The 21,115-nt window shown below is 42.3% G+C and overlaps 1 protein-coding gene across 2 annotated transcripts in view; it reads right to left on the bottom strand.

Annotated features, from left to right (window-relative positions):
• LOC139559409 (uncharacterized) overlaps positions 1-2,960 on the bottom strand; it is a 2,988-nt gene extending 28 nt beyond the window's left edge. Inside the window, exons 1-4 of one of the 2 annotated variants that reach the window (XM_071375415.1) lie at positions 2,883-2,960; positions 2,289-2,484; positions 1,985-2,073; positions 1-1,874 (exon numbers count right to left, since the gene is read on the bottom strand). The exon at positions 1-1,874 is cut by the window's left edge and continues 28 nt beyond it. In XM_071375415.1, coding sequence (XP_071231516.1) covers positions 492-1,874; positions 1,985-2,073; positions 2,289-2,466 — 1,650 coding nt within the window. In that variant the 5' untranslated portion in view covers positions 2,467-2,484; positions 2,883-2,960 and the 3' untranslated portion in view covers positions 1-491. The other variant, XM_071375416.1, reaches the window with a different exon arrangement.
• Between the last annotated feature and the right edge of the window lie 18,155 nt (positions 2,961-21,115).

Consider the following 21,115-nt stretch of genomic DNA (forward strand, 5'->3'; position numbering starts at 1 on the left):
AAGAATTTAAATGAACACATTCCATGACAGTTTCCACAAGTGATTGAATGAGATCATCCCAGAATAGGCAAATTGTTCCAAATAATCAACACAGATAGATTATGATTAATCATTAGGCTACATTGAAAGTCTACTCCAGAAACGAATTGCATTTTCATTTGCATATTTTGTACAAAACCTTTCGATAGTGATTTAGTCTCAAACACAATGAAAATAACAACAAATATCACAGCAACAAAAAAGATTTACAAATATAATACATTTGTCATACTCTTGAACCCTCAATAAATATAAAGAAAATCAACCACATTTATTTACAATAATAGTTTAAAATCAGACCATAAGAAAGAACATATTAGAATCTGTCATAATCAATTTGCCTAAGCCATATTGTACTGAACATTTTGCCCCACATGACATATAACATATTCAAGAAATAAACAGCTAAAGCCAATTGTATTATAGGTGTCAGAATCTAAACTAGTGACTTGTTATGGCTTTTTATATTTCTTCCCAGATAGCACATCCTTCCAACCTGCTTTGTTTGTAGGAATTTTGGGAAGTAATGACTTCTTTTTCGTCACTGGCATCTGAGCTCCAGCAGAGGGCCCTACCACATCATCCTCCCTTTCTCGCCTCGAGACGTCCCTCTGTGTTACTCTCTGCTCCTTTACTTTCTCCTGTGAATCAGAGTGACTTCTTCCCCTGTGACTGGGGGTGGATGTATAGGGTACTGGGCTTCCAGCCCTCTGTACAGTCCTTCCATGCCCAGAGTCACCCTGGTACTTTGAGGGGGAGTCATCTGGTACAGCAGCAAACACAGGGACAGGGTCACGATCCCATGGGATGGGGGCATCCTTCCTTTTGGGCAGACTCGATAGAGAACAGCTTCTCCTTTCCCTTGAGCCCCTGTCCAGTGCCCTCCCTGTTCGCCCGGCTGGTGGAAGTTCTAGGGGTTTTCCCAAGAGAATCTGCATCATGTCATAACTGTCCCTGGAAGGCCCTACAAGGCGGAGAATATCTCCGACCTGATTGACGAGGACAGTAGGATAAACACTATTATACTTCTGAATCAGTTTACTAATTCTAACCTGCCCGTTGTGATCGATTGTTCCCAGTTGGATTTCTTGGGTGCGTAGTGTTGAGTTGAGTGTAGTGAGATAGTCTTGCAGCTTTTCCATAGTACTCTTTGGGTTCTTCCCCTCGAGGCTAACAGAACTGATATCGGAACATTCACTAGGCTGCACATTCATTTGAATGTTGTTGCTTCCAAGAATTGTATCAATGTCCTTTTTCCTGAAGCACTGGGCATATCGGAGCACATCTGCGTCCATTAGGAAGGAGACCACACTGCGAGACCTGCTGGGAGATGTGTTCCTCCTGTGGGTCACGTTGGCTCCATACCCTGGTGCCAGAAGACTGGGAGATGGGTTGCCACTCCGGGGGCTGGAGAGGCTACAAGGTGACCCTGAGTCCCGTGAATAGTTGGTAGGGGAAGAAGACTGTAGGACATGTGCAAACTGCTCTCCATTGACTGAAATAGGACTCCTGCTCCCAGCATACATAGGACTCATGTTACCAGCATGCATTGCGGTGCCATTGATGTGGTGCATCCTGGTGGAGGCTTTGTAGGTCCCAGAGGCATGGCCACTGAGGCTGGGTGTGGAAGGGTTGTATTGGGGCTGGTTGTCTTGGTGTAGGAGCTGCTGCAGTTGGGCCTTCACTGCTCTGAGCTTCAGAAAGGAGCCCTGGACAAGCAGCTGACCATGTTGAAGCTCGTTCACCTTAAAGCCATGGATGTCTAGGAGTCGCCGCACCTCTCTGTCATTGGGGAACATACTCACATCCAGAGTTGCCTTGACTGGCATGTCCACCTGTGATACACACACAAATAAAACAAAACAAGATAAACATTAGGATTTAATTACACTTGAACAATATGACAATATGATATGTAATACAAGGGACGGGGGCTTTTCCCTACCTCAGGCCTGTCAACTATTCTGACTTTGATACAAAATTGTTGTTGGTCCACCTTCAACACATGGGTCAACCGCGAGACATGGGCAGCCACTGCAAAAGAGAGGGTAGGTTTAAGAAATTATCAAGTATTTGTGGTGGTTTTATGTATCAATAAATTCAGGGGGAAAGAGTAGCCTACTTTAACACATACTAATATTGTGACATATATTCATTGCATCCATTTTTGTCCCTGATCCCCTTCATGTCTAGTTCAGCCACGGAATATATGTAAGTTACCCTGCCATCAGTTACAGTAGACCGCCTACCTTCTGGTTCCTCAAATATGACAAAGGCCTGTCCCGGGCTATCAGATGGAAACAGCACTCTCTGCACCTCTCCTCCCCCGTTCCGTGGTCGCAGGAAGTGTATAGTGAGCTTGTCAACCATTCTATCAGAGGCAAGGATATTGGGGACGCCAAGAACCTCCACGACTATACCCTCCATTGTGAAATTCTGTCAACACTGGAGACAGAGATGAGCAACGTGACCGAAGTTGAAACCACATCATGCAAGTAATGGAGATAAAGACCAGGTCATGCAAATAAAGGCCATGTAAGGTGAAAAACTGAAAGTTACTGAAAGTAAGCATTTAGACAGTACGAAATATTTCATTGAACGCAATATATTCTTACATTAAATGAACTGTTTATGGATATGTCAGTTAACGAAGAAGTTCTCCTAATCAATGTTATTTGTTTGGCAATGTTGTTTTAATCCCTGTCAAAGTTTCCCACTCGTTTTCCACCCATTTTTCCTCTAAGAAAACACATAGCAAAGATACTGACGCAAGTTTTGCATTTTACAGAACGTCTTGTGTTGTTCCTTTTCCTAAAAATTGTGTAATTCGAACCTAAACTTACCTATCTATCTAGTGTAGTCGTTCGTTCAAAATAAAGGTCGTCACTAGGCATTTCGAGAAAACCGAAAGTGAAAGGAGCGCATATTTCTCACGATGGCCACCATGGGGCGCTGCTTGACTAAATACTATGCTTCTACTCACAGGGGTTCTGTAGTGTACTGAACCCCTTGTAATAATACATTGTCAAACGAATTCTCTCATTGTTGGAATCATGTCAATGCAGTTTAATGCACTCAAGGCTGTTTTAAATATAAACCGAGACCAATAACTATCGTAATATCTGTTTAAAATGGTATAATGATACAGTATATCCAGCTTTGTTGAAGAGACTGCAGGTAGGCCTATATCAACCATCTGAGGGCAAGGTGTACATTGGTCTACTCAAGGTTCATCTTCTTACATACCTTCAACACATTGAGCGGTGACAAGACAATAAATGGTTTATAACAACTGTATTTGTATTCACATTTAGTTTTTTTCTTGATTATTTGAGTACAAGAACGTAGGGGTAGGTGTCTTGGACCCAAATCTCAATCATGGGGTTATCCAAGAAGCTGAGCTTCCCATATCAACCCAACAAGGAAGTTCAATTGAATGGGACAAAATTGGATGAGAGTATCCAAGATCCATGTTTGTTCGGCTGGATTACATCTTGCTTGAAAAGATCCTGTCGATTCCAAAACAAATCAAAATTGTCAAAGGCTGGTGACCCCTGATTAAATGAGGCATACTAGTGCACTAGTTGGCTAGTTCATATGCACCATTTGAATTAAATTGTATTTACAAAGCCCTTTTTACGTCAAATGTTGTCAGGGTATAAGTGCCTTGCTCACAAGCACAACAGTTCACCTGAAACAAGCAGCCAGTTACCAATTCAGAACACTTTTTAGCACCCAACTCGAGATTCAAACCAGCAACCCTCTGGTTTTAGGTCCATTTCTCTAACCTCTAGGCTACCTCCCAAACTCATGGGAAGGATATCTGTACAAGAATAAAACAAGAAGCCCAAATTATACCAAGTCAAAGACAGTCCTGTTATAGGGGTTTTAAACAAATAGTGATTTGATACAATCCTACTATAGTCTTCCATGATACATGTTAAGTGTAAACCTGTCTGAGGTTTAGCTAACTTAGCCGTGGAGACACTGCAGGGCCTCAAACCATCTCAATTCAGAGCCACGACAGAGCAAGCCTTGCTGAACAGCTTGCGTGTTATTGATATAATATTGTTTTACCAGGTAATGAAAAGCAAGAGAAGCCTACGGTAATATAATTATATAAACAGGCCTTAAAAAAAAGACCTTTTCAGTTCTGGTATCAAGTCAACAATGTAGCCACACAATTAGATGTTTTTCATCACTGATTACTATTTGGTTTCATTTGACCATTAACAAGTTTGAGGTCCTAGGATTGACTTAACTCAAAAGCGAGAAAGTTAATATATTTAGAAAGATAGAATCCTATTATACTGTCTTTAATGATACAATATCACTAGAAAATCTACAGTTGAAGTCGGAAGTTTACATACACTTAGGATGGAGTCATTAAAACTCGTTTTTCAACAACTCCACAAATTTCTTCTTGACAAACTATAGTTTTGGCAAGTAGGTTAGGACATCTACCTTGTGCATGACACAAGTAATTTTTCCAACAATTGTTTACAGACAGATTATTTCACTTATAATTCACTGTATCACAATTCCAGTGGGTCAGAAGTTTACATACACTAAGTTGACTGTGCCTTTAAACAGCTTGGAAAATTTCAGAAAATTATGTAATGGCTTTCTGATAGGCTAATTGACATGATTTGAGTCAATTGGAGGTGTACCTGTGGATGTATTTCAAGGCCTACCTTCAAACTCAGTGCCTCTTTGCTTGACATCATGGGAAAATCAAAAGAAATCAGCCAAGACCTCATAAAAACAATTGTAGACTTCCACATGTGTGGTTCATCCTTGGGAGCAATTTCCAAACGCCTGAAGGTACAACATTCGTCTGTACAAACAATAGTACACGAGTATAAACACCATGGGACCACGCAGCCGTCATACCGCTCAGGAAGGAGACGCGTTCTGTCTCCTAGAGATTAACGTAAGTTGGTGCGAAAAGTGCAAATCAATCTCAGAACAACAGCAAAGGACCATGAGAAGATGCTGGAGGAAACAGGTACAAAAGTATCTATATCCACAGTAAAAGGAGTCCTATATCTACATAACCTGAAAGGCCTCTCAGCAAGGAAGAAGCCACTGCTCCAAAACCGCCATAAAAAAGCCAGAGTATGGTTTGCAACTGCACATGGGGACAAAGATCGTACTTTTTGGAGAAAGGAAGTTAAAGGAAGTTAAAGCTTGGTCGCAAATGTGTCTTCCAAATGGACATTGACCCCAAGCATACTTCCAAAGTTGTGGCAAAATGGCTTAAGAACAACAAAGTCAAGGTATTGGAGTGGCCATCACAAAGCCCTGACCTCAATCCTGTTGAAAATTTGAAGGCAAAACTGAAAAAGCGTGTGCAAGCAAGGAGGCCTACAAACCTGACTCAGTTACACCAGCTCTGTCAGGAGTGATGGGCCAAAATTCACCCAACTTATTGTGGGAAGCTTGTGGAAGGCTACCCAAAATGTTTGACCCAAGTCAAACAATTTAAAGGCAATACTAGCAAATACTAATTGAGTGTATGTAAACTTCTGACCCACTGGGAATGTGATGAAAGAATTAAAAGCTGAAATAAATCATTATCCCTACTACTATTCTGACATTTCACGTTCTTAAAATAAAGTGATGATCCTAACTGACCTAAGACACTGATTTTTTATGACGATTAAATGTCAGGAATTGTGAAAAATGGAGTTTAAATGTATTTGGCTAAGGTGTAAGTAAACTTCCGACTTCAACTGTAAGTGTTATTACTTTGATTGGCCTCAAACCAACCAACTACAGTGCATTGGGAAAGTATTCAGACCCCTTGACTTTTTAAAATTTTTGTTACGTTACAGCCTTATTCTAAAATTGATTCAATTGTTATGTTTTTCTCATCAATCTACACACAATACCCCATAATGACAAAGCAAAAACAGGTTTTAGACATTTTTGCAAAAAAGTAAATAAAAAAACGACTGAAATATCACATTTACATAAGTATTCAGACCCTTTATACAGTACTTTGTTGAAGCACCTTCTGTCACACCCTGACCATAGAGAGCTTTTTATTCTCTATGTTGGTTAGGTCGGGGTGTGACTAGGGTGGGTTATCTAGGTGAATATATATATCTATGTTGGACTGGTATGGTTCCCAATCAGAGGCAGCTGTTTATCGTTGTCTCTGATTGGGGATCATATTTAGGCAGCCATTTCCTCATTGTGCTTTGTTGGATCTTGTTTTTGTGTAGTGCCTGTTAGCATTGCATTTGCTTCAAGGTTCGTTTCTGTCTGTATTTGTGTTGGTGATTTTCATTTATTAAAATTATGTGGAACTCTACGCACGCTGCGCCTTGATCCATTCAGTATAACGATCGTGACACCTTTGGCAGTGATTACAGCCTCGAGTCTTCTTGGGTATGACGCTACAAGCTTGGCACACCTATATTTGTGGAGTTTCTCCCATTCTTCTCTGCAGATCCTCTTAAGCTCTGTCAGTTTGGATGTGGTGCGTTGCTGCACAGCTATTTTCAGGTCTCTCCGGAGATGTTCGATCGCTACAGTCTGAGGACCTGAGTGCTCTGGAGCAGGTTTTCATCAAGGATCTCTTTGTACTTTGCTCTGTTCATCTTTCCTTCGATCCTGACTAGTTTCCCAGTCCCTGCTGCTGAAAAACATCCCCACATCATGATGCTGCCACCACCATGCTTCACTGTAGGGATGGTGCCAGGTTTCCTCCAGACGTGACTCTTGGCATTCAGGCCAAAGATTTCACTCTTGGTTTCATCAGACCAGAGAATCTTCTCATGATCTGAGAGTCCTTTAGGTGCCTTTTCGGCAAACTTCAAAGGAGTCGTCATTTGCCTTTTATTGAGGAGTGGCTTCCGTCTGGCCACTCTACCATAAAGGCCTGATTGGTGGAGTGCTGCAGAGATGGTTGTCCTTCTGGAAGGTTCTCCCATCTCCACAGAGGAACTCTTTAGCTCTGTCAGAGTCACTATCGGTTTCTTGGTCACCTCCCTGACTAAGACCCTTCTTCCCCGATTGCTCAGTTTGGCCGGGCGGCCAGCTCTAGGAAGTCTTGGTGGTTCCAAACTTCTTCAATTTAAGAATGATGGAGGCAACTGTGTTCTTGGGGACCTTCAATGCTGCAGAAATGTTTGGGTACGGGCACCTTTCCCCAGATCTGTGTCTCGACACAATCTGATCTCGGAACTCTATGCACAATTCCTTTGACCTCATGGTTTGGTTTTTGCTCTGACATGCACAGTCAACTGTGGGACCTTATATAGACAGGTCTGTGCCTTTCCAAATCATGTCCAATCAATTAAATTTACCACATATGGACTCCAGTCAAGTTATAGAAACATCTCACGGATGATCAATGGAGTCTCATAGCAAAGGGTCTGAATACCTTATGTAAATAAGGTATTTCTGTTTTAAATTTTTAATAAATGTGAAAACTTTTCCAACAACCAGTTTTTGCTTTGTTTTTATGGGATGTTGTGTGTAGATTCATGAGGTCATTTAAAAAATATATATATATTTTAGAATAAGGCTGTAACGTAACAAAATGTGGGAAAAGGGAAGAGGTGTGAATACTTTACGAATGCACTGTATAATATAGGGTGGTTTAAATATAGTTGACCTTCTACAATAACCTTATAATTAAGGTTTAGGCTACCTATAACCACAGTGGAGACACAGAGCCTCAAACCATCCCAGTTCTCTCTAGCAGACACTACTGGAAAGGACAGAGCCACGACAGGCCAAGCCTTGCTGAGTGGTCTGCATATTGAAACATTAACTAATGTAAGTTAACACTGCCGTAAACTTTCAATGAACTGAAGATGGGTAACTTCGTGACCTCATCCCCAGCCCATCTCACAGCACATGCACATACAATTCTGAGGATTTGGCAGGAGGTAGATTTGTTTGATAGATAATGACTTTTCCTAAAATTGTAAAGTACATTTTAACAATTTGCTGGCTTTGACTGAATGACACTGCTTTTACCTCCACTTATTCCATTTCTTCAACACATTACTCCATAGTTACAGTTTCCTGTCGGCTCACGTGTGTGCATGTGCAGCAACTAAAGATTTGTGGTGAGTCAGCGTTTTCACACATCATACCCACATTAATATTACTTTACACCATGTAATATATTCTCAAAAATACAAAATAGCACAACAACTCTTAAGGAGCAGTTTATAAAAATTATTTTTATAAAGATGCCTACAGCTTTGACGACATACCTTTCTTTGTTGTACGAAATCCACGTGGCCTGACTCTTCACTTTTATCAAGGTGTCAATCAATTATATACAGTACCAGTCAATAGTTTGGACACACCTACTCATTCCAGGGATTTTCTTTATTTTTACTATTTTCTACATTGTAGAATAATAGTGAAGACATCAAAACTATGAAATAACACATGGAATCATGTAGTAACCAAAAAAGTGTTAAATAAATCAAATTATATTTTATATTTGAGATTCTTCAAAGTAGTCACCCTTTGCCTTGACAGCTTTGCAGACTCTTGGCATTCTCTCAACCAGCTTCATGAGGTAGTCATCTGGAATGCATTTCAATTAACAGGTGTGCCTTGATAATGCGTTCGAGCCAATCAGTTGTGTTGTGACAAGGTAGGGTTGGTATACAGAAGATAGCCCTATTTGGTAAAAGACCAAGCCCATATTAATGAAAAGCTGTACTCTGGACCTTCCTGTCTTAAAGTAATGATGGACTGTCGTAATGATGGACTATGCTTATTTGAGCTGTTCTTGCATTAATATGGACTTGGTCTTTTGATTAGCTGGGTGTTTATTCTGTATTGATTTCAGAATGTATTCACAACAAACATACATTTAGATTGCGCAAACTCAATAGGCATTTTTTTGTTGATTCATAGTGGAAAGTGATACTTTCCCCACTAGGGGACAGCGGAGGACTGCTCAAGGTGTCTGTTTGGTCACAATCTACACAGTTACCGTTTCACCAACACAGTCCATCCAGAACAATCTCAATGTCTGTGTAGCATACAGTAAGTCTACATATCTCATCTTCCTACGTGTAAAATAAGTAATTCATATGTAGTATGATTAGAATTATATATAATATCCTGTCTTTCCTATTTTAGTAATTTAATAGAAGCTCTTATCCAGAGCGACTTACAGGAGCAATTAGGGTTGAGTGTCTTGCTCAAGGGCACATTAGCAGATTTTCACCTTGTCTGCTCAGGGATTCAAACCAGCGACCTTTGAGTTTAGAACCAACGCTCTTAACCGCTAGGTCACCTTCTGCCCATCTACATTTCTACTTCCTCTTGACCTTTTTTCAATTCAAATTCAAACAGAGTTTACCATGCATTCTGACCCCAACCCTTGGTCTGTTACACTACAATATAGATAGTTAGAAACTAACGGCTTTGATGGTGGGTGGTGACTGTGGTCTCACAGAGCCCCTTACACAAAGGACTAGCATGGTGGATGACTCAGAATACATCATTAGACAACAACAATACAGCCCATAGACAGAGCTCTGTCATTGGCATAGTGTTTATGATCACAGGACAGGCTATGAATTTCAGCTTTGTTTGTCTATTGAAATGCTGACTGTCTCTCCAGTTGACGTGGTCTGCATGCAGATAGGTTGACCACCAAGCTTGAACGCTTGCATCTGTGTTGGCAGGAAAACACTAGTCATTCATTTCTGGCTCGTCTGTGTCATTGCAGAGCTCAGGATCTCTGTGTTTTTAAAACAAGGCCTAGGGAGGGAGTTCAATGTGACACACAGCATTTCTCAAACCCTACTGGAAGAGCAATAGAAACGGCACAGCTCTGGACAGAACAATCCGATTAAACCCACATTCTTTCTCTTCTCAGAAGCATTGTACCCATCTGTGGCAGTGTCCTACACGTGGCCATAATTCAGTCTGTCTGTGTATAATTTTATTGAAGAAAATCTGCTCAGATTCATGTTAATAGTGTACTAGACCTCATGTGTATGTCTGTTGTTTGCATTACATCAGCAGCAATGACAATTCAAGTCTGTCCAGGTTTGAATAGTCGCCCATCTAAAGGACTTTGTCATTACCTAGTCAAACAGCCTGATACCTGTGTGTATTGGAGGAGTAATGGTTCTGCTTTATGGTAACGTTACTGGCAAGAGCAATGTGCAGGTCTTTCTTTTCTTCGAAGACATCAATGATGATGCCCACACACCTGCAACAAGGAAACGCAGATGTGCAAGTGCATTTTATATTCTGCTTAAAGGCCGGAAGTTCTTCCCATTGACTCTTAATCATCCTGATTCGTGAGGAAGAGGTCAGATTCTGGTATTAAGCTTGTATAAGACAGAGGATTGGCCTTGGCCCTAATGATGGCACAGCAACCACTGGGACAACAGATTAAGAGCACTGACTGCGTAACCTAGCTACCTAACTGAGTTCTGGGTACTAGTACAATATTTAACTCCTGTAGTCTCTCTCACGTTACCGTGACACAGCTTAGTCTGTGTCAGCAGAGAGGGGGTTCTTAGAATCAGTTAGAGCAGTGGTATCCAGTGGTATCCAGTGGTATCCAGTGGTATCCAGTGGTATCCAGTGGTATCCCGTACCCCTTCAAACATTCAACCTCCAGCTGCGTACCAGGGTCAGCGCCCTCTCAAATGTTGTTTTTTGCCATCATTGTAAGCCTGCCACACACACACTATACGATACATTTATTAAACATAAGAATGAGTGTGAGTTTTTGTCACAACCCGGCTCGTGGGAAGTGACAAAGAGCTCTTATATGACCAGGGCACAAATAATAATATAATAATAATAAATAATTTTGCTCTTTATTTAACCATCTTACATATAAAACCTTATTTGTTCATCGAAAATTGTGAATAACTCACCACAGGTTAATGAGAAGGTTGTGCTTGAAAGGATGCATATAACTCTGCAATGTTGGGTTGTATTGGGGAGTCTCAGTCTTAAATCATTTTCCACACACAATCTGTGGCTGTATTTAGTTTTCATGCTAGTGAGGGCCGAGAATCACGTAGGTAGGTGGTTGCAATGGGCATTAGTGTCTTAAATTCAATTTTCACAGAACCGCTTGTTGCAATTTCGATGAGGTTCTCTTGTTCAGATATCGGTAAGTGGACTGGAGGCAGAGTCAGACCCTCACAAGTGAATGAGGGATAATGAATCCAGTTGTTTGTGTCATCCGTGTTGGGAAAGTACCTGCGTAATTGCGCACCCAACTCACTCAGGTGCTTCGCTATATCACATTTGACATTGTCCTTAAGTTTGAGTTCATTTGCACACAAAAAAATCATACAATGACGGAAAGACCTGTGTGTTGTCCTTGTTAATGCAGACAGAGAAGAGCTCTAACTTCTTAATCATAGCCTCAATTTTGTCCTGCACATTAAATATATTTGTGGAGAGTCCCTGTAATCCTAGATTCAGATCATTCAGGCCAGTCGTGTGAGAAATTCGTCAAGATGCAAGCGGTCAGACAAGTGAAAATAATGGTCAGTAAAGAAAAATGTATGCTCGTCTCTCAATTCAAAAAAACGTTTCAATACCTTGCCCCTTGATAACCAGCTCACTTCTGAATGTTGTAAAAGCGTTACATGGTCGCTGCCCATATCATTGCGCAGTGCAGAAAATACACTAGAGTTCAGGGGCCTTGCTTTAACAAAGTTCACCATTTTCACTGTATTGTCCAAAATGTCTTTCAAGCTGTCAGGCATTCCCTTGGCAGCAAGAGCCTCTCGGGTGGATGCTGCAGTGTACCCAAGTGGCGTCAGGAGCAACTGCTTGCACACATGTTACCAGTCCCTGTCATGGCTTTTGCGCCATCAGTACAGATACCAACATGAGCAGAAGCTACGGACCGTTAGTGGTATTCTCGTGAGAGAGTAACGGTTAATGTGATTGGATGTTAATTATTTGACTAGGCTACCTGTATTTGACATTGTGTTGTTATTTCGCTGAACACTAGATGGTTTAATTTTATTTTTGGCAGTGAAACGAGGCTACTCAGGTGAGAAAAAACCTCACCCAAATGTATAGCCCCGTTGAAAAATATAAATGTACTGTTTGAAAATGTGAAGATGTATTTATTTATTTATGTTTTAAATGTGAATCACAAGTTTATTTGGCGTACCCCCGACGGCATTGTGCGTACCCCTGGGGGAATACCTGAGTTAGAGGTATTTATAGGTACTTTTCCACGTGGAAAGGGTCATAATGGACTTCTAGGAAAAAATGTTTTGAAATACTATGTTATAGTTCTGTTCAACCTTTCTGCCCTTTACCTAGCTGTAGGGTACAATACACAGAGGATATGGTGTCTAGCCCAAAATGAAAGGCTTTGTATCTGAAGGTTATGTAAGGGCCAGTGTGAATGATGTCTTTGTGTTGAGTCCGCATGCTTCACACTCCCTGTCATGGGGTCGGGGATAGGCTGGACAGGAGATACACACCAACGGACCCTCCCCACTGGGCACAAACTGGTTGGATCAACGTTATTTCCATGTCATTTCAACAAAATAATTCAATGTGGAATCAAGGTGGAAAACTGATTAGAATGCAAAAAGTAATCAACGTAAAGAAATTAGTCTTTTTTTCCACGGACTTTAAACCTACATCCAATGACATGAACAATTGTTTTTGTTGATTTCACATTGAATTCATGTTAGTTGACAACTCAATCAAAGGTAAATTTAAACTCAATGTTAAACTGAGATCTTTGCCCAGTGGGTCAACTCAAGTAGTTTGTTTGTAAGCTACTGAACCAGCTATTTGTATTAATGCTTCTGAGTAAAAACTGCACCTTATTGTGCATGCATACTGTGCATGAGTGTACATTCATGTATGTGTCTCCACATGACTACATGTCCCGTCCGTACATACGGGTGCGTCCCTTTAAAGTGCACTACTTTTGACCAGGGCCTATAGGGCTTTGGTCAAAAGTAGTGCACTATATATAGAATAGGACACCTATACTTTTGTTCCAGGGGATCGCCAGCCACAAAAATAGAACATGAGAGGTACAGCTGAGCCTACCGGTAGATCTGTTGGGGTTTGGGCTCTTGGAAGGTTGTAATCTGTGAATAATGAAGACTCACTCCAGCCAGGCCTTGGGCTGCTGCTTGACTAGAACATACAGTGGGGAGAACAAGTATTTGATACACTGCCGATTTTGCAGGTTTTCCTACTTACAAAGCATGTAGAGGTCTGTCATTTTTATCATAGGTACACTTCAACTGTGAGAGACGGAATCGAAAACAAAAATCCAGAAAATCACATTGTATGATTTTTAAGTAATTAATTTGCATTTTATTGCATGACATAAGTATTTGATCACCTACCAACCAGTAAGAATTCCGGCTCTCACAGACCTGTTAGTTTTTCTTTAAGAAGCCCTCCTGTTCTCCACTCATTACCTGTATTAACTGCACCTGTTTGAACTCGTTACCTGTATAAAAGACACCTGTCCACACACTCAATCAAACAGACTCCAACCTCTCCACAATGGCCAAGACCAGAGAGCTGTGTAAGGACATCAGGGATAAATTGTAGACCTGTACAAGGCTGGGATGGGCTACAGGACAATAGCCAAGCAGCTTGGTGAGAAGGCAACAACTGTTGGCACAATTATTAGAAAATGGAAGAAGTTCAAGATGACGGTCAATCACCCTCGGTCTGGGGCTCCATGCAAGATCTCACCTCGTGGGGCATCAATGATCATGAGGAATGTGAGGGATCAGCCCAGAACTACACGGCAGGACCTGGTCAATGACCTGAAGAGAGCTGGGACCACAGTCTCAAAGAAAACCATTAGTAACACACTACGCCGTCATGGATTAAAATCCTGCAGCGCACGCAAGGTCCCCCTGCTCAAGCCAGCGCATGTCCAGGCCCGTCTGAAGTTTGCCAATGACCATCTGGATGACCCAGAGGAGGAATGGGAGAAGGTCATGTGGTCTGATGAGACAAAAATAGAGCTTTTTGCTCTAAACTCCACTCGCCGTGTTTGGAGGAATAGAAGGATGAGTACAACCCCAAGAACACCATCCCAACCGTGAAGCATGGAGGTGGAAACATCATTCTTTGGGGATGCTTTTCTGCAAAGGGGACAGGACGACTGCACCGTATTGAGGGGAGGATGGATGGGGCCATGTATCGCGAGATCTTGACCAACAACCTCCTTCCCTCAGTAAGAGCATTGAAGATGGGTCGTGGCTGGGTCTTCCAGCATGACAACGACCCGAAACACACAGCCAGGGCAACTAAGGAGTGGCTCCGTAAGAAGCATCTCAAGGTCCTGGAGTGGCCTAGCCAGTCTCCAGACCTGAACCCAATAGAAAATCTTTGGAGGGAGCCGAAAGTCCGTATTGCCCAGCGACAGCCCCGAAACCTGAAGGATCTGGAGAAGGTCTGTATGGAGGAGTGTGCCAAAATCCCTGCTGCAGTGTGTGCAAACCTGGTCAAGAACTACAGGAAACGTATGATCTCTGTAATTGCAAACTAAGGTTTCTGTACCAAATATTCAGTTCTGCTTTTCTGATGTATCAAATACTTATGTCATGCAATAAAATGCAAATTAATTACTTAAAAATCATACAATGTGATTTTCTGGATTTTTGTTTTAGATTCCGTCTCTCACAGTTGAAGTGTACCTATGATAAAAATTACAGACCTCTACATGCTTTGTAAGTAGGAAAACCTGCAAAATTGTCAGTGTATCAAATACTTGTTCTCCCCACTGTAGCTAATCCTTTACACCTGACCCCCTGTTCAGCACACTGAGATGAAAGATATTCTCCCAGGTCACGAAGGGTGTAATGGTCCATGCAAAGTGTGGTCAGGAATCAGGATCTGGACATTTTCATTCATGCAGCTTGTTTTGCATGGAATCCAGGGTATTGGTATTTCAACCAACCAGATTAGCTCTTTTGACAATAATTGGGCAACATATCAGAATTGGGCTGTCTGTGTAAACGCAGCCTTAGGCCCCGACCTGACCCTCAAAAAACACATGAACCTAAAAGCAAATTATCGACTTCACCATCATTGTATGCAATGGGCCATGCAAAGTGTGGTCATGATCTTCCCATTTTCATTCACCCAGTGTCCTAGCTCTCTGGGGCAGCTTGTTTTGCATGGGATCCAGGCCAACTGTTGGACAGACATTTTGAGGGTCTCAATATTGCGTCAAGGCAAGTGTGAGGCCTTAAAGCTTTAAATTTAACATTTGGATGTACGTACTAAAGCCCTAAGTTTAATCATCAGTAGTGCATGAGTGCAGTACTTAAGAGGTTCAATGACGCATTAAGGGATGTCATCATAAAGCCTGTGGGTCCTGTGCTCCTATGAAGGACGTCACTGTTGTACAGTAGGATCTATTCAATAGAACATAATGCAGTTCTTGTTTAGGTGCATCATTCCGAATAGGAGTAGAGTAGCCTATGTATTTAGTTATGATCTCCTGAGCAGATTTTCAGAGCATGATTATCCCCACAGCATAGCATGAGTCAGGCTTTTAGATACCAGCCCTGAGGCTTCTGCATCTGAACGGGATGCTCTCTCTCTCTCTCTACCTCTCTCTCTCTCTCTCTCTACCTCTCTCTACCTCTCTCTCTACCTCTCTCTCTACCTCTCTCTCTACCTCTCTCTCTACCTCCATGGCACGGTCAGGGGAACAAGGGAGAGACTAAGTCCAGGTTATTTCTGGAGGCCAGATCCTTTTCTAAGAGTCTTATCACACCACTGAATGTACCATTACTGTGCAGATGGTAGTGACTGTAGCCAAGGCTATACGCCTCACAACTACAGTACCTAAGCACAGGTAAGGACAGGTGAATGAATTGGCAGAGAAAACACATGTGTGATTAATGACCAGAATAAACATATCTACCACAGTAAGAGTGGCTTGTGTCCTCTACAGGTGAGGTGAATGAATCGGTAACCCATATGAATCACCAACAATACACCATAAATGACCCATGACTTCAGGATCTCAGAATAAGCATATGTAGTACTATGCACAATAAGAGTTGTGTGTCTGCTATAGGTGAACTAATGACCGCCTTAGGTGCTTCCCAATAATATCTCCTTCCTCCTGAAGTGTGAACTCATTCACTACTTCCCACAAATCTAAAAGCATTGGATTAGTGGAGGCATGGACTAGACGGTGTTTCCGCCATATGTCTTATACTAGTAATTTCCTGTAAAGTCAGTGATGGGAAGTGAACAAGTGCATACTTCTGGAGGAAGAAGAGATGTTTGAGACACAATCCAAAATCAGCCTGGCTCAGTGGGAAAGTTTCTGGTTTGATTTCAGCGTAACCAGGATGTCCTCTCTCCTCTGGCTCATCATGGTTGGTTGGCATGACTGGAATTCTGGAATCCATAGTCATTTCAAAATGTTCCATATGGACACAATGTTATGTTCTGTAGCCAATAAAGTAAAATCACCACATCCCGGTTGTTTGGAATGGCTGGAATTCACAGTCACATTTCAAAATGTTCCATATGGACACAATGTTATGTTCTGTAGCCAATAAAGTAAAATCACCACATCGCGGTTGTTTGGAATGGCTGGAATTCACAGTCACATTTCAAAATGTTCCATATGGACACAATGTTATGTTCTGTAGCCAATAAAGTAAAATCACCACATCGCGGTTGTTTGGAATGGCTGGAATTCACAGTCACATTTCAAAATGTTCCATAAGGACACAATTACATTTTCTGTAGCCAATAACATAAAATCACCACATCATGGTTGGTTGGCATGACTCATATTCCGGAATCCTCAGTAATTTTAAAATGTCCCATGAGGACACAATGTTATGTTCTGTAGCGACAGTAATACAGCAACATCACATTTCATTGAGTCACTGTGTTATCATTAAACTCAGTAACAAACTCGTTGTTGTTGTGATAAGGGTGTGTTATTGTCTGTAATACTACCCTCCTTGTACGTAATGTCCACTGTCTCTTACGCAATGAACATAGACAACTTCCCTTTTTGAGAAGTGTTAACAGTGAAGCAATGGGGATTGTTGTCACATGTCTGGGTGTGTGCAATTCACCAACATTTAGTACTCAGTGTTTGTTTTGTACACTTCACTTTTTCAGGAAGTGATAGCCTACTGTTTGTACTCTATACTGTCCCAAAGGGAAAAGTTGCATGAAATGAATTACAATCTAGAAACCTCAAGATGCATATCTTACCCCAGATAACAAACATTTTCTTCGAAGAGCATATCATCCATTACCTACTGTGCCATATGTATTGCACTACAGCCAAGCTAAGATCTGTGAGTATGATGAATAAATCGTTTTTACGTTACACAGCAAGTAGAACAGTGTAAACAAGATGAAAGTGTTTTTGGTCCAGCACATGGTGCATTAGATCAGAACTGCCTGTCTTCCTGTCCAGCCCACTGTGCTGTGCAGTAACCCAGTACAGCTGTGTTTGATGGATGGGGCCTTTCATTCATACAGAGCCTCATTAATCAGCTCTATCTAACAGTTTCACGTATAGGCCTGCTCGATCAACATGGGGTGTGTGTCCCAAATGGCACCATAGTCACTACATAGTGCACTACTTTTAACCAGGGCACTGGCCAAAACCTGGTCAAAAGTAGTGCACTATGTAGGGAATAGGGTGCAATTTGAGACCCACACTGGGATACAATCAGGAACAACACCGCTGCCAAAACAGCCCTCGCTAAGCTGCCTGTTGTTTTTGTTTGAGGCTGTAAGCACTCTGGCATATGAAAGTTATTCTGCTGTTATTCGGTTGTTGTTTGTTTAGAAGCTGCATCATGCTTTAGTACTGCTAGCTAATGGACAGTGGGTTATGCGTAACTGTGCATAACAAGTGAATAACTGTTTTGATGAACCCAGTTGTTTACATGTGGGCATGCATGATTGCTTGCCGACCCGACACTTTGATGGCTCCACTTGGACCCTCTGTAAGCCAGTCAGTCTGTTTTTTTCTGGCAGCTTGAATTGATTCTCCAGTGGCCCATGGATTGTATTCTGAACAGGGTATCAGGGTGAGCTGGAGGGTAGAGGGGGCCAGAGCTAGCCTCTGTGGCCCCAGACGGGGTTAGCCCCTCAGAGAGAAGGGAGTTGCTCCCTCACTGTCTGTGTCCCAAATGGCACCCTATTCCCTATGTAGTGCACTACTTTTGTGTCTAGGTCCGGTCTTGGTCACAGCAGACTCATGTGCCCCTAGGGCAGCTGTGGCAGCCGCGTGGAGACTTCGACACAGGAGGACCCTGCTCCGGATCTCGAGCTTGATTTGATTGTTGCAGCAATTAGTGCTCTATCAGACTAGCACTAATGATGACATACATGGGAAGAGACAGGCTGAGGTGAGGTTGGTGGTATTGTACAGAGGTACTGTACTAAACACAATCGGACAGGCAGGGTGAGGCACAGTCTCCCGTGTGTAGAACATACTGATCTGGAGAGCACTGGAGGAGGTTGAATGGGGAGTCTGTTTCTTGGGCTACCTGTTGGCTTTCTCTCTATTTCTCTGTCTCTCTCACTCTCCCTCTCTCTCTCTTTCTCTCTGTCTTTGTGGCTCTCACTCTCAATCTATCTGTCTCTCTCAGTCTACCCCCCCCTCTCTCCCTTCCTCTCTCTTTCTCAATTCCCCCTCTCTTTCTCTCAAATGTTCTCTCTCTCTCTCATTCCCCCTCTCTGTGTGACTCCGTTAATCCTTCCTTCCATAAGTTTTTCCAGTCTGCATATTTCCCCTTCTCACCTCCTGGGTGCCCTGACAACCACTCTCAGGGAAACTGCCTCTCTCCCTCTCTCTCTACATCCCATGGCACAGTCAGGGGAATGTGGGATACCTGTGCTTCTTGGGCTGCCTGTGGGTGATCAGACTGAAACCACACTCCAGGTGTGTGACCCACATGGCACCCTATCGCCTATGTAGTGCACTACTTTTAACCAGGGTCCAGAGGGAATAAGATGCCATTTGTGTCACGCCCCCTGACCTTAGAGATCCTTTTTATGTCTCTATTTTGGTTTGGTCACGGCGTGAGTTGGGGTGGGCATTCTGTGTTGTGTGTTCTATGTTTTCTATTTCTGTGTGTTTGGCCGGGTGTGGTTCTCAATCAGAGGCAGCTGTCTATTGTTGTCGCTGATTGAGAACCATACTTAAGTAGCCTTTTCCCACCTGTGTTTTGTGGGTAGTTGTTTTCTGTCTTTGTGTCTGTACCAGACAGAACTGTTTCGTTTCGTTCATTCTCTTTGTTATTTTGTTTATTGTTCTGTTTTAATAAATTAACATGAACACTTACCACGCTGCGCTTTGGTCCGATGATTCCTCATCTTCAGACGACGAACGTTACAATGAGGACGTCACTCGACCTCCTGGGAAAGGACTGGCCAGAGATAAAAGAGGCTCACAGTTTGGTCAGACCCTCACAAGTGAATGAACATTGGACATGTTTTGATCTATCTAGGGGGCCAACCAGGAAATTAAATGAGGGGTGACTAATAGGAAAATGCTATTTCCTTCTGTTCCTTCCCTGGACTGTAATAAATGGATATGAAATATCCTGTCATTGCACTTCTTTTGAGTGCTGAGGTGAGGGGTTTTGGGTAATGTTTTTTCAAAATATAACCTCTAACTCCAACACATTCCTTGTGCCTGAGTGTACCTACCACTAATGTTATCAGATTACCTTTGATGTTTTGTCTCCCAGCACTTTAGTTTTAATGTTTTAGTCAGTTACCTAGGCAGTTAAAGGCAGTTTAGTTCTAAATACAGTACAACATGTTTCAGCTGACACTGCAGTCCTTGTGGGGCTTAAAGAATGTAGATTTTTTTTCTTCCGTACACTATGATTATAAGCACGGTAGCAACAGTGCAGAGAACAACATCGGTCAGTCTCCTCTTTTGGTTATTATGAGTTTACCATGCTCAATCAGACTTTGTTTCTCTGGTTTGAGTCTTTGAGACTTGTGTAGTTGTTATGTTGCTCAAACTGACCTCAATCTAGGCATCCGACCATAAGGCGGTTCAGAAGGAAGTGCATACGGCCCAGTACATCACTGGGGCTGAGATCCCTGCCATCCAGGACCTCTATATCAGGCGGTGTCAGAGGAAGACCTTAAAAATGGTCAAAGACTCCAGCCACCCAAGTCATAGACTGTTCTCTCTGCTACTGAATGGAAAGCGTTACCACAGCACCAAGTCTGGGACCAAAAGGCTCATGAACAGCTTCTACCCCCAAGACATAAGACTGCTCCTGACTCTCTTGCACTGGCTCTATGCACACTCGCTGGACTCTACCCCCACACTCACACATACTACACTCGGCCTACAACACACACATACTCACACGCTACATACGCTCACACACACAAAACACATACACATTGACACACTTTTTCACACTCTTCACATACACTGCTACTCTATTTATTATCTATCCTGATTGCCTAGTCGCTTTTACCCCTACCTACATGACATGTGTATATTACCCCTGCACCCGATACTCCTTGTATATAGTCTTGTTATTGATATTTTATTGTGTTACTATTTCTTTCCTTTTTGGGGAGGCAAATTTTTCTTTTTAACTCTGCATTGTTGGGAAAGGGCTTGTAAGTAAGCATTTCATGGTAAAGTCTACACCTGTTGTATTCGGCTCATGTGACAAATATTGGGCATTTGATTTTATTTGAATATGGTAACCAAGCCATTACATGGCTTCTTATGATTTTGATTGACGTGGGAAGGGACACCTATTGCTGAGTTAGATATCAACTCCTATTAAGACTATTGTCTTTGTCGATGAGTTGGGCCTAATACTCTTTTTAACCTGTTAGCCAACCGCCTGGTAGGTTACTGGTTGGTTGGAGGCCGGTCACGAATCAGGATACATTTGACCTTTGACCTGCTGTTGAACGCCAAAGTACACGCTGGATTCAGGCTAAGTGGGGATCTGGTTGCTAAGTGCCCTGGCTCAACCAATCAGCTTCAGCTGAGGCCAGTTGAGCAAGCGGGCGGGAGTGTGGTAACCATGGGAACCTCTTGTGGTGAATTTCCATTCAG

Source organism: Salvelinus alpinus, chromosome 29 (assembly GCF_045679555.1).
Source record: "Salvelinus alpinus chromosome 29, SLU_Salpinus.1, whole genome shotgun sequence".
NCBI classification, from domain to species: Eukaryota; Metazoa; Chordata; class Actinopteri; order Salmoniformes; family Salmonidae; genus Salvelinus; species Salvelinus alpinus.